The sequence below is a fragment of the Haemorhous mexicanus genome, chromosome 14, assembly GCF_027477595.1.
Source record: "Haemorhous mexicanus isolate bHaeMex1 chromosome 14, bHaeMex1.pri, whole genome shotgun sequence".
Classification (NCBI taxonomy): domain Eukaryota; kingdom Metazoa; phylum Chordata; class Aves; order Passeriformes; family Fringillidae; genus Haemorhous; species Haemorhous mexicanus.
In genome coordinates, this window is record NC_082354.1 from 13,816,176 (window position 1) to 13,828,526 (window position 12,351).

Sequence of the window (12,351 nt, forward strand, 5' to 3'; positions counted from 1 at the left end):
CCCACCGTCCCGTGCACCGACCCGTCTGTCACCGCCCTTGCAAATGCACAGGTTTGTCCGATGAGCCAAAGCCCCTCTGAAGGGTGGGAGTTCAGCCTACAGCCCCTGCACAAATCCAAGGGATGCTTCAGGCAGTCACCTCCTGTGTGAACCACCTCCTCCATCCATCTCCTGCACTACCAGTGGGGTGGGGGTCCAACCAACACCACCTGGAAAGCCAAAATGAGGCGAGACCTGGATCATCAGTTATGGCAAAGCCCAAGGAGAAGCCTCACTGCCCGTGGCACTCAGCTCCTCACATCCCAGGCATGCCTTGTGCCTCTTCCACAAACCCCAGCAGAGCTGGGGAGAGCCGGCAGAAGGAAACTTTCCTGGGGAGCAGAGCTCCCTGCAGGGCAGGGAGGAACTCCTCCATGTCTGCAGGTATGAGCCCATGCAATTCATTCAGCAGATTCCATGAGCCTTCAGAGTCTTCAAAGGACATCCCTGTCAGAGCCTGGGCTGTGCAACCCCGACGTGTTGAGACAAGGGAGGAATGCGAGCCCTGGTGCTGTATCTCATGGGAACAGGATCAAGAATGTGGCCCTGTTAGTCTTCAGAGAGAAATCCACCCAGCTTAGTCTATTGCCAGGCTCAAAAATTGCCCAGCTTGCTTGTTTCACTTCCATAGGGATTTTTTCTTTTATTCAAGAGAGAGAAAAGGCACTGTGTATCCTGGGTGTGTTTTCAGATCCAGAGGGGAGATGCTGCTCCCTGACACATCACTGTGAGCCCACTTAATTACAGCTTTTACTTACACAGGGAAGGAAGCACAGGGTGCAGTGCCAGCAGTGGAGGCACCTGCTTCCTTTGAAAATATTCAGTAAAAGGCTGTTAACATCTCTGAACTACCATAAAACACCACACAAAAAGCATGAAATGCATTCCTCTTAGCTACACAGGGTGTAACACATAACAATTCAATCTGGAGTGACCATTTCTATCTATAACTACACCTGTGAGTATTTCAGACACTGTAACAGAGCCCAAGAAACCCAGACAAGGCATTTGGTGTATTAACCTGGGTGCACTAGGTGAGAAAACCCATGTGGATGCCTCATTGCACTTCAGAGCCCGCCACAGAGCAGCTCTGATGCTCAGAGCCAGATTTATGGGTAGGGGAAATAAGGAGCTTTTCCATCTGCTTCCACAGGGCCATTCCATCTGGTGGCTGCTTCTGCAGCCCATCCAGCAGGCACCACACTCAGCCTGAGCATTCTCACCTCCTCCTGCTCGACAAAGTTTCCTCCTGATCCACGTGAGTCACTTTCAGGACTTTCTTGTCAATGAAAAGGTCTTCTGGATAATTGGCTGATCGAGTCTGCCTCTGCTGAGCGTGGCCACACATCCGGCTGATCTGGAAACACAAACACAGCAGTGAGAGAAGTGCTGGGACTGCAGGCATCAGCTGAGATGCACACTGGCACCTGCACATGAGCTGATATTGTCCTGTCCTCCCCATCTTGCTCAAAGCTCAGCAAGCACCTGAAAGCAAAATTCTGTCCTAAGGTTACAACCTGGCTTTGTGGAAGGAATGCAGGAAGGTTCAGGCAAAATGTCACTGAAGTGCCCCTGTGGCTACCAAAACCCCTGAGCTGCAGGTGAGACAGGCAAATCTTCCTGTGTCAAGTTAAACTTAGGCTGGCAGGAGAGGGCTTGAGGTGTTCCCTGCTCCTTCCTTCCTGAACACCACAGCATCTCAAGACTCTGCACTCTAGCTCTCTAGTCAGACTTTTAGGAAACACCTGACCTCTGAAGGAAAATCCTAACTCTGGTTCTGCACCTTGAGGTAGCTCATCATCTGCACAGACTGCACAGCAGATGCCCAGGGATGAGCATCATACACATCACTACTAATTAAAAAACCCAGGGCCTAAAATACAGCAAGCACTGGGGCCACAGCCCAGTCATGTTGTGGGAGGCCCTGATTAACAGGGCTCTGCTAATGGCACAAATTAGCTCATTAGCATACAGATTATTTGGGAACTGCCTGCAGCATCGAGGCAAGGAATCCAAGGCACCTCATTCAAGCTCTCTTGCATGGCCACTGTCCCAAGACTCACACAGCAGAGGCCACTATGCAGTCCCTGCTGTGGGTGGGTTTGCCACCATTTCCTTCTCTGGGACACTGCCAAGGGACATCTGTCCCCCTGTGGCACCACTGCCACTCTCAAAGTCTCCTTTTGATCCACTCTGTGCTGCTCTTGCAGGACTCATCCATGCTGGCTTGTGAAAGGAGCTTGGCTGATTGCTGGGACCACGAAGGCACCTCAGCTACCACCACCCTCACATCCTCTGAGCCTCATCCCACCACCCACGTTCAGGCCTGGGACCAACCACCCACCCATAAAATGCCCATTTCTTGCAGCACCTCATTTTTCTCCACACCACATCGAATCAAGGCAATCCCAGGGAGCTGCACACCAGAGGTTAAAAGCATACCTGCCACCCAAAGCTACAAGCATCTGATGTGTAAAGAGAGGAGATTAATTCTGTTCTATTACATCCTACATTTGGGTGGGCAAATAAATTAGTAATGTCACCTCTTTCATTACCACAAGCAGCACAGTTTGTTTGCTCAGGCTGCCGTACAACAAAGAGTAAAACAGAAACCTCCTGGGAGCTGGGCACTGCAGTTTCTGTTCACATCATGGTGGGAAGAGATGCTGCCACCAGTCCTTCTGCACCTGCAGTTTCCTCTGCCAAAGCAGCTCCTCCTGCAGCTGCCAGGGGAGCAGTTTCTGCAGCATCTTACCTGGTTTTTCCCCTTCTGTTCTCCCTTGGCTGTGCCTGCTTTCTACTTTGCCAAAACCAAGTTTTGCATAAGAATGTATCAGCCCTGCTGCCCTTCCTAAATCACTTGGCAGGCTTCAAAAACAGAGGGAGGAAAGGATTCAGAAAATGGATCACATTTTGGGCTATTTTCTTTGCCTTTTGGGCTTTCTGTTAGCACTCCTCCCACTCATAACATTTACAGGTAGGACCCTGATGCAAGCAGACAGGAATAGGAGGAAATCACAGGACAACAGGAGAGCTGGAGAAGGGATTTGGGATCTGAGACCCCCCACTGTGGACATGAGGGCCTGGATGTCCCATGCCCTCTCTATACTGGCTGGTGCCACTGTCCCTGCAAAGGGCAGAGCAGCAGGACAGTGTCAGGATGCTCAGGGGTCTCTGTGGGCTTTTCCTCCGCCCAAGCCAGAGATGAGACCTGCCATGAAACCTCCTCCAGGGAAACCCAAGATACACAAAAGCTCCAGGGCAGGGGGGATAGAGGAAGCAGTGCCACAAAGCAGCACCCATGCTCTGAATGGACATGTAAAGTGGAGAAGTGGGAAAAGGTTGGACACTTTAGGCTGCTGTTTGTGATGGCTCCCTTTGATTCTCCCCAGCTCTGTGAAAATCTCCCCAATCCCTTTCCAAAGCCCAGTTTTCACCTGGCAAAAACGTATCAAACCCTGAGAAGAACAAGTCCAGGATCAAGGCTTTTTCCCAAGGATGCAGAGAGGCACTGAATGGGAGGGGAGGGTCGGAGTGACAGCATGAACAATGGCAGCATCCGAGAGCCTGCTTCAAACAGCAAAGGGACCCAATAAAGTGGGGATGCTTCATCTGCCACCCAGCACTGGAGGGAGCTCAGCCCTTCTGCTCCCAAGTCCTGCTCAGGAGCTGAGGCTCAGCTGCATCCTCACAGCCCCACACAGCATCTGGGTACCAAGGCTCCAAGATTCATCAAATGAATAAGGCTGGAAAAGACCTCTACAATCATCCAGTTCAATGGCTGATCATCAAGCCAAATCACTGATCACCAAGTCCAGCCATCCCTCCTGTGTGGAATGAAACCACAAACAGGATTGTGTTAGCTGTGACATGGGACAGCAGATGAAATCTTTGCAGATAGAAGGATGCACTGCTCAAACTTTCCACCAAGTTTTTACTTATTTATTTATTCAAGCACTAACTAAGCTTCTCAGGAAAAAAGCCCAGCCCTGGAGCCCCATCTTGTGAAGTCACAGTGAAATAGTTGTCACCCTTTAGTCAAACAAAAACCCGGCTGAGATTTGAACTTTAGAATAAAGTGAGTGAAAGTAGAAGTAACAGATTGCCTGCTCATTTGCAGGGGCAGCCTCATGTATGCTTTTTGGGGGAGGGAAGGATTTCACAAACCATCTGCCAAACTCTGCTGGGCCACAAACAGTCCTAGGACAACAGCTCAGAAATCCTGTTTCAATCTTTCCCTCTTTTTGTGTCCACACTGCAGGCTCAGGAACACATGAACACAGCTTCCCATCTCTTCCTAACAATTGGCATTTTAAAGCAGGCTCCAAAAAGAAAAGAAAAATGCCACTATAGGGCAGTCAGAGAAGGGATAGATACAAGCTCAGACCTTGAGGAGAAACAAGTGTGATGATTCAGCTCTCCAGGTATTGCTTGCTCTGGCAGGAGCAAGGACAGTCAGCTCCCCAGCACCATAGTATGTCTGCAAGAAGGAGAGCAAAAGGAAGGGAGCATCTCTAATCCAGTTGCCAAACTTGTATCAAGCAACAGAGTTTAACAAGTGGTTTCCTTCCAACACACAGATATAAAGGTAAAATTCAAAGCAAATTGACAGAACAGAACCACTGGCTTTCCTCCTTGGGCTCCCAATGCTACCAGAGGGATCATAAATATACACCAGCCCTTATCTAAAGTATAGTCAGTGCAAGAGCTCTGCCTTAATTCAGAATAGGCTTACGTTTGACACATTAGGCCACAAAAAAATAACTAAGTAAATCAAATGCCAGAGTGCTTTTTAGGCAACAGGAGCTGAACTTTGCTTTTAAAAGAATCTGCCAGGCCACTGAAAAACTGCTGCAAGGGGACACCAGGCAGGAAAAACCTTCCCAAAGCCTGGAGCTTTCACAATCCCCCAAAGCCACCGACACTTTAACAGCCCAAGCAAAATTACCCTGCCCCAGCTCATTAACAAACTCACTAATTACCCAATTTAATTAGCCTCCTCCATGAGGAGTGTGACCCAGGCCATGAGGGGAACACTTTGCCTTTTGAGGAGACCACAGCCCTGTTCCAGGTCTCTACTGCAGCCACGGGAGGTGCCAGAGCTGGGCTGGGCAGGTGCCCGGGGGGCAGCAGCTGCTCCCAGCACCCCGGGGGCTGCACGCTGTGATGGCTCAGCTTTAGAGGGAACACTGAGCTGAGAGGGGCACAGGACAAGGCTAATGGAGCAGCACCAGCAGCCCACTTTAAGGCTTCCCCATTAATTTAAGATAAGAGGTGCCTGAGGACTGCAGGGACCAGATTTGCTGCAGCTGAGCTGATGCATGGGTGCAAAGCACAGCGCTGGTCCCCGTGGGTACCTGCCAGCCCAGGAAACTGGGATGACTGGGGTTAATCATCAAAGAAATAGTGACCACAGTAGCAGGTTCTGTGCAAAGCATCACAGCCCCCATGCAGCTGATGGAGGGCACCTCCAGCCTGGCTATGGCAGGATGGCATTGCTGACACCACTGAGGCTCCTGATGAACCTGCTCTGCTGCCAAGGCACGAGGCAGCGTGGCCACATGGGGCAAAAACATCTTATCTTGCACATCAGCAAGGAAATCCAGGGGTGAAAGGATTGGAAAGCAGCACACTGGGATCCTTGGTGCCAATCTGAGCTTTGCTTTTAAGAGTAAGAACATTTTAAAGGTAATTTTTTAGATGATTTAGAAGAGGGGGAAAAAAAACCACACAAAAAAGTAGCTAATCAGCTTCTCCTTGGACAAGAAGGGATTGCATTAGACACTGCTGGATACCTGCTGCTGCCACTTCTCATTCAGCCCAGGAGCTCCACTCTGCTCTAAAGGAGAGTTTGCTGTATTTGACCTTTGCTTAAACTTTACATGGAGTTTCCATTTGTCTTTTCTATGAATTCTTCTGCTTATAGATTCATTCTCCAGGAAGACACAGTATTTTTTTCCCCTCAAGGGGATGGCCTCATTTTTGAAGATTTCCTCCCACAATCTCTTTTGCTCTCTGGAGTTCACAAAAGTCATTTTATACTTATTCGTGAGTTTCCTTTGGGAGAAGCCACACATCAAACTGAAAAGAGATTAACTATTTTAATTGATTTGAACACGGCTTCTGAAAGGGTGACCTGCTACAGAATGCACAGAACATCCAGAGACCAAAGGCATGCTGTCTTTGGAGGAGCCAACTGATGCCCACTAAACCCTGAGCATCCTCCAGTGATGGAGCCCAGTCTGACCAGTGAGGCTGAAAGCCTCAGTAAGGCAGCAGCTTGAATCGGTGCCTCTTCCCCAATTCTTTTTAACAACCTGCTCCTCTACACATCACAAGTCTTATTAGCATTATAAAGATCGCATTTGTGCCCCGTTTATCTTCAAAGTCACCATAAAAGTGAACCTGAAGTCTATTACTCAAGTGCTGCTACAGAATTCCGCTTAATTAAATTCTAAAGGGCTTAAACCAAAAATATACATTGCGATGATGTGGGATAGAACATAAACTTTTTAATAGTAGTAACCAAGCACATTTACCATTTCTACAGGTGTAATAAAAATGCTAATATATGTTAATGTTTAGTCTGTGGTTAATGTTTTGTCTTGTTAATTTCCCCAGGGCTTTTATTACTGATTTAAATCTGCCACACTGCCCCAGTGATTGCATCGCCTTCCACAAACGGTGCCGGGCTCTCAAACCAACGCTGATTAACAGGAGTGCAGAAACATTTGGCTAGGACAAACACTCTTATTATATGCTTCTAATCATTAGATACATTTTGTCAGGAAGATGGGAAAGAGACAATTCCCAACTCCCCCTCTCTTCTCACAGCAGAAGAATGCGATTATGGGCATAAAAATGAATTTACAAGGCTTTATCTTAGGAAGCACTTCATTATTAACTAAGTAATGATTGTTCTTCTGGTTCCAGGCACTCAAGCAGAAAGAACAAACTGAGTGTGGTAACACAGATGTCTTCAATGAACACTCTGACAAAATTCCTCATTAATGGAGTACTAAATATTATTAATCAGCTATATGGAATTACGATCTCCATTATTCAGACTGCAAGGATTACATAAGAGACAGCATCCTAACTCACTCATGCAGAGACAGGAATCAGAGGAAGTGACCTACTCTCCGTGCTGAGGAGAACGTTTAATAATGCATCACCCTTGAATAATGCAACGCTATAATGTGTAAAATGCACACAAACACTAATGCTTAAAATAACAGAGTGCCTGTCACACCAGTGCCCGCGGTGACGCCCAACACATGCTGCAGACATGGGCTACAAACACCCAGGGACCCCTGCAGCCACCAGACCAGGTTGTGCTGAAGGCCATCCCCACCTGGCTTGAAGACTGGCTCCTTCAAACTGCTACAGAACCACAGAGGCATTAAGGAGGCATTTTTTCAAAGTAATTATAACTTAATTTTTCCTAGAATGGTTTTGGTTGGAAGGGACCTTAAAGATCATCTGGTTCTAAATCCCGACTGCCATCCTGCATATAGAGGATCACAAAATACTTTGCAGAGGGTCAGTGTCACAGCAGAAACACGGGGCCCTAGAGGACTGGTGGAACTGGTTCTCAGGGCAGGGAGCAGGATGTGCTCCACACACACACAGCCACCTGTGTCAATGTGACAGAGGTGACAGAGCAGCTGGCAGGTCTGACACACGGCATGGTTACACCATCACTCTACCCCAGAGACTGCACAAGGGTGAGGGTGCACCAGCTCAGCAGAGCAGTGGGGAGCACAACAGACTTTTCATGGGTTTCAATCCTTGGTGCCAATTGCTGAAGCTGCAGGATTTCCACCTGTACATCCCTGTGCTCTGCAAGGACTCACATGCCTTAAACTGGAAAGAGACAACCACTGCAACTCCAATCACTGCTCCTCTTGGGACACACCACCCCGTCCCCAGGAGGATATGATGGCCAATGCACCACACAAGTGCTGCAGCACACAAGGCACCTCCACAGCATCCCACCACGTCCCAGCCCTTGCACTGACCCAGCTTGTCCCAGCACAGGATGCCCTTTCTCTCAAAGGAACCATGACCTCAGCCTGAGTTGAGCCCTTTCAAACCTACCTAAAATAATGCAAACAAGATGTTTCTTCTCTCTGGCGTCCCCAGCATGGAGTGTTTGATCCACCAAAGAAAGCAGCTTTGTGTTTCAGCAAAAGCCTGTTTGTTGTTATTTATAGGTAGAGAGGAAGTCGGACTAAATGATCACAGTTGTTCCTTCTGTCTTTATAATCCATGACGTATAATTAAGGCACGACTTCTCAAGTCAGCCTTTCTCTCCAGCATTTTGTTAATTCAGTATTTAACACAGAATTTGGTATTTCAGTTTGGATGGTTGGACCTCAGCAGCAAACCACAGGGTGGGCAGCTGTAGCCCCAGCCAGGGCTGAGACCCAACCCAGCCAACCAACTGGGAGAGTCAAGAAAAAACCATTTGCTTAATTTTTGGCACACACTTAAGCAGTTTTCCTATGTGCAGACATTTCCTGGAACAGGGCCCTGCAGCATGCTAATGCACCATTATGGTTTTAACTTAGATCTGCACAATCTGATATTTCTTAGACAACCAAACTAAGACTTTATTCTTGGAAGGAGGAGTCAGCCTTGCCTGGAAGGTTACAGCAGAGCAAAAGGGAAGATGGAGCAAAATCCAGAGAAAACCAGAACACATCAGACTGGCTAAAGCCAGGTTCAGAAGCAGAAGGTGGCAGTAGCCAGAGTCCATCTCCTGGTGGAGCCCCACGCCCCCAGGGTGCTCATGGCTGAGGAGGCAGCACAGCAGAGGGGGAGACACGGCTGCTGCTGACCCCAGGCTGCTGCTCTGCCCCGGGTCTGAGTCCCCGAGGAAGCTGAAGATGCTCCAAATTCAAACAGCTGATTTCAACATTAGCACTGACTCATCCAACCTGACAGAAAATTAGGACTCAAGGCAGCAGAGCCCACTTCTGCTAAGGATGCTAAATACAGTTTAATTATACAACTGCACTCCGTGCATGCTCAACACACAATTGCTGCTATGGGTCCCTAGAAGACCCTCCTATTGCAGGCAACTAAATCTACTCCATCACAACAGACTGGGAAACAAGGAATTGGCTTCAGGGATCACCAGTTTTTACCAAGATCTTAAAAAAACCCTCACTGGGCAAAGCCAGGCAGCACAACAGCTCCAGGCAATCACCACGTGCTTGTTATTTCCTTCCATGGGTTAATCGGTTTCCTTGGCAGATTTCTGTGGGTTTTAATGTTGCACCGTGTTTGTGCCTACGGCACTACAGAAAGGAACAATCCCAGAGAAATAAACTCCTAGCAGCCTAATTTAGAGAGGAAAAACAGATACCTGCCATCAGTCTGGAACACAAGCCAGAGTCAGAGCCTCTAACAGGGTATTTAACAGCAGCCGTGTCAGCTGGGTTGCAAATGTGGTCAATACCTACCAGCCTCTCTTCCCCCCTGCAGCTATGGGCCGAGATTCAATTATTCTTTGAGAAATACTTTCTTAAATAATTAAAAAGTTACTGCATTACTTTTCCCTTTTTTTTCCCCCTTAAACCAGACCGATTCAATTTTGGAAGTATAAAGCCATTATAATGTGTCAGCTAGCAATTAGCTACTGTACACTGTTTATTCTTTAATATAATCTTTGAGTAGAAGGGCAATATTCTCAGAAACGCAGCATTAACTTGTTCCTGAATGACTTTAATATGGCTCTTTTCAAATTACTGCTCATAAAATCTCAGGGAAGAAAAATTTACAGATGATATCCCATCTCCTTAATTAGTTCTCTCTCTCTCTCAGCAATCCAATAGCAAGCGTAATATTTATTTAAAATAGAGCACACGGGGCTTACCACTAAATCTGCTGTAACTGGTGATATCAAAACAAGCAGGTAAAAGGCAATGCCTGTTTTGCAGCCTCCACAGACCATGCTCACAGGTACAGACACAGCTTTTCAGATTTATATTTCAATAAATGCTCGTACTGAAACCATCCCAAAGGGTTTTTACACCTCTAAGTACTTTTTGCTATAAAATGCCCTTCTCCCTTCCTATGGTGAATGGAAACCCTTCCTATCCCAAAGGGTCTGGCACTCCCCATTCCTCCCCACTCATCATCCCTTACCATCACCCTACTTATTTTAACCTTCAGATAGCAATAATTCCCCCAGCAGCAACTTTTTTCTCCCTCCATCCACCATTCTCTTCCCAAACACCAGTCTCTGCTAAGACAACAAGGCTGGAGCCACCAAAACTCTCCAAATCATTTCAACAGTGAAGTTGCTGAATCTCTTCAGCAGAATAATTACAAGCTTTTGTTTTCCAGCAAAGCTCAGAACAGCCTCACTCGATATGCAGCTCCTGGCAAGGGGGCACAAGGCTTTCCCCATGGCCATGCCATGGACCTCCCCAGTGAAAGTCTAAAAGAGAAACATAATAATTATCACTAAAGGAAAATGGTAAAAATAGCTCCATGCAGCAGAGATTAGCTGCTGGTAAAATTAATCCATTCAAGGCCAGCAAAAGGCTTGGGAGGGCCCTGTGTTCTTTTTTTCTTTCTTTTTTTTTTTTTTTAACTTCATCTGTTGATTTTTTCTTACTTTTGAAGCTACCAGATCCATAGCAATTTTTTCTCCCTGACAGTCAGGCCTAACCTAATCCAATTACAGGTCAGCACCAAGATAATATACCCAAAACATGGCAAACAAGGTAAAAAGGCTCCCATTAGATTTTTGCTCGATAAAGGAATTACGTTTTTTCCCAAAGACAAATAAGGCTTATTGAAAATGTAAATCATTCCTTTCTATAAAGATATAAATATCTGCAGGGCTTTTTTGAGACTTTATTGGAAGACATCTTGTTTTTACGTGTACTGTGGTTAGAACAATTGAATTACAGAATGACTTACAACATTAGATTAGTTTCTGCCTGATTGAGAATATCTTTATAATGGAAATCGGTGTGCACTTTTAACCTTGTTACAATGCTGTATGTCTGATTAATGTATTAAAGGGACTCATTCAACAATAGGCTTTTGCAGACAGAAATTAAATTAATCCAACTTTATCACAACACCTTTATTAACAACATCAAACAGAGGACTAGTATTTGATTATGAGAAGTGAATTCCAATACATTGATGTACAACAATTCCAAAATTAGGTAGGAGAATCATTAAATGGGAAAAAAATTGACTAAACACTTGTAATGCATTTTTGTTTATTGTCATTACTTTCCACTCACCTTGCAAGTTGCAAGCTGGAAATTTCCACAACTCATGGAAAAGATAAACATTTTGCACCAAAATCTAAAGGCAGGGAGTTACTACATTTCCTTCTGGCTCCAAACAATGGGAATTGCATGAAGCAAGGCTCAGAGATGACCTTCCTGGATGTTTTTTAGCCTCTGCCGGGCACACCTTTTTGGGCCCATCTGCACTGAGCTCATGGTGACATTTTGCCCATCAGAGCCATCCCAGCATCACCTCCCTCTGCCCCACTGCCCTCAAGTGCCCTCTGCTCCATGGCTTTTGGGCCACCCCTCAGGGAGGAGGCACAGGATGGATGGCTGAGGTATCAGCACAGGCAGTTGGGTATCTCCAGAAATACCTGCACTCTGCTCTCTGGAGAGCAGCAGCACGAGGTTTATTTGTCCAGTGACACAGCTCAATATGTGCAATCCAGGAGCTAATAAGCTTCAGAAAGACATAACTTAGAGCACATCAGTCACCCCCAAGTTATCCTCAGTAACCACCCAGCTCTCCAGCTGCTTCTCTCCAGGTCACTGGCTCAGAGCATCATCTCAACCTTTGCCAGTAGCATGGAAGAGAATTGGGTGTGAAAATTGATTAGGTTAGAAAGATACACCTGTATAAAGAATTGCAAAATTTGCCAACAGCCACCTCGCTTTTTATTTTTAAACAGAAATAACTCTGCCCAAGTAGCTGTAGGCTATCAGCACAGCTTTCTGCAGCCAGCCTGCTCCTGCTTAAACAAATCTTTGGAAAATAATGCAGTTAGCAGCAAACTTCACCTACTGAAAGCAGTCTCCATGCCCTCGGGGGCTCATTAGAGGGGTAACACAACAGGTAGGGATGGAAAAGGCCACCAGTTCTTTCTGCAGTGGGCTGATAAGGCAGTGAGGACCCAGCAATGAGGGGTGCACTGCTGCAGCACATGGATGAAAAATCCGCCTCAATTGTTTGCTGAAATTTTTTTTCCCCAGCAAAACGTATTTAGCATCTTTCATGCCTGGTACCTCAAAGCCACTTTACAATAAGATG

The 12,351-nt window shown here is 46.6% G+C and overlaps 1 protein-coding gene across 1 annotated transcript in view; it reads right to left on the reverse strand.

Moving 5' to 3' along the window:
- GPC3 (glypican 3) overlaps positions 1-12,351 on the reverse strand; it is a 141,318-nt gene that overhangs the window by 55,027 nt on the left and 73,940 nt on the right. Inside the window, exon 4 of the mRNA XM_059859511.1 lies at positions 1,263-1,396. Within this exon, the coding sequence (XP_059715494.1) occupies positions 1,263-1,396 (134 nt within the window). The remainder of the gene's footprint in view (positions 1-1,262; positions 1,397-12,351) is intronic.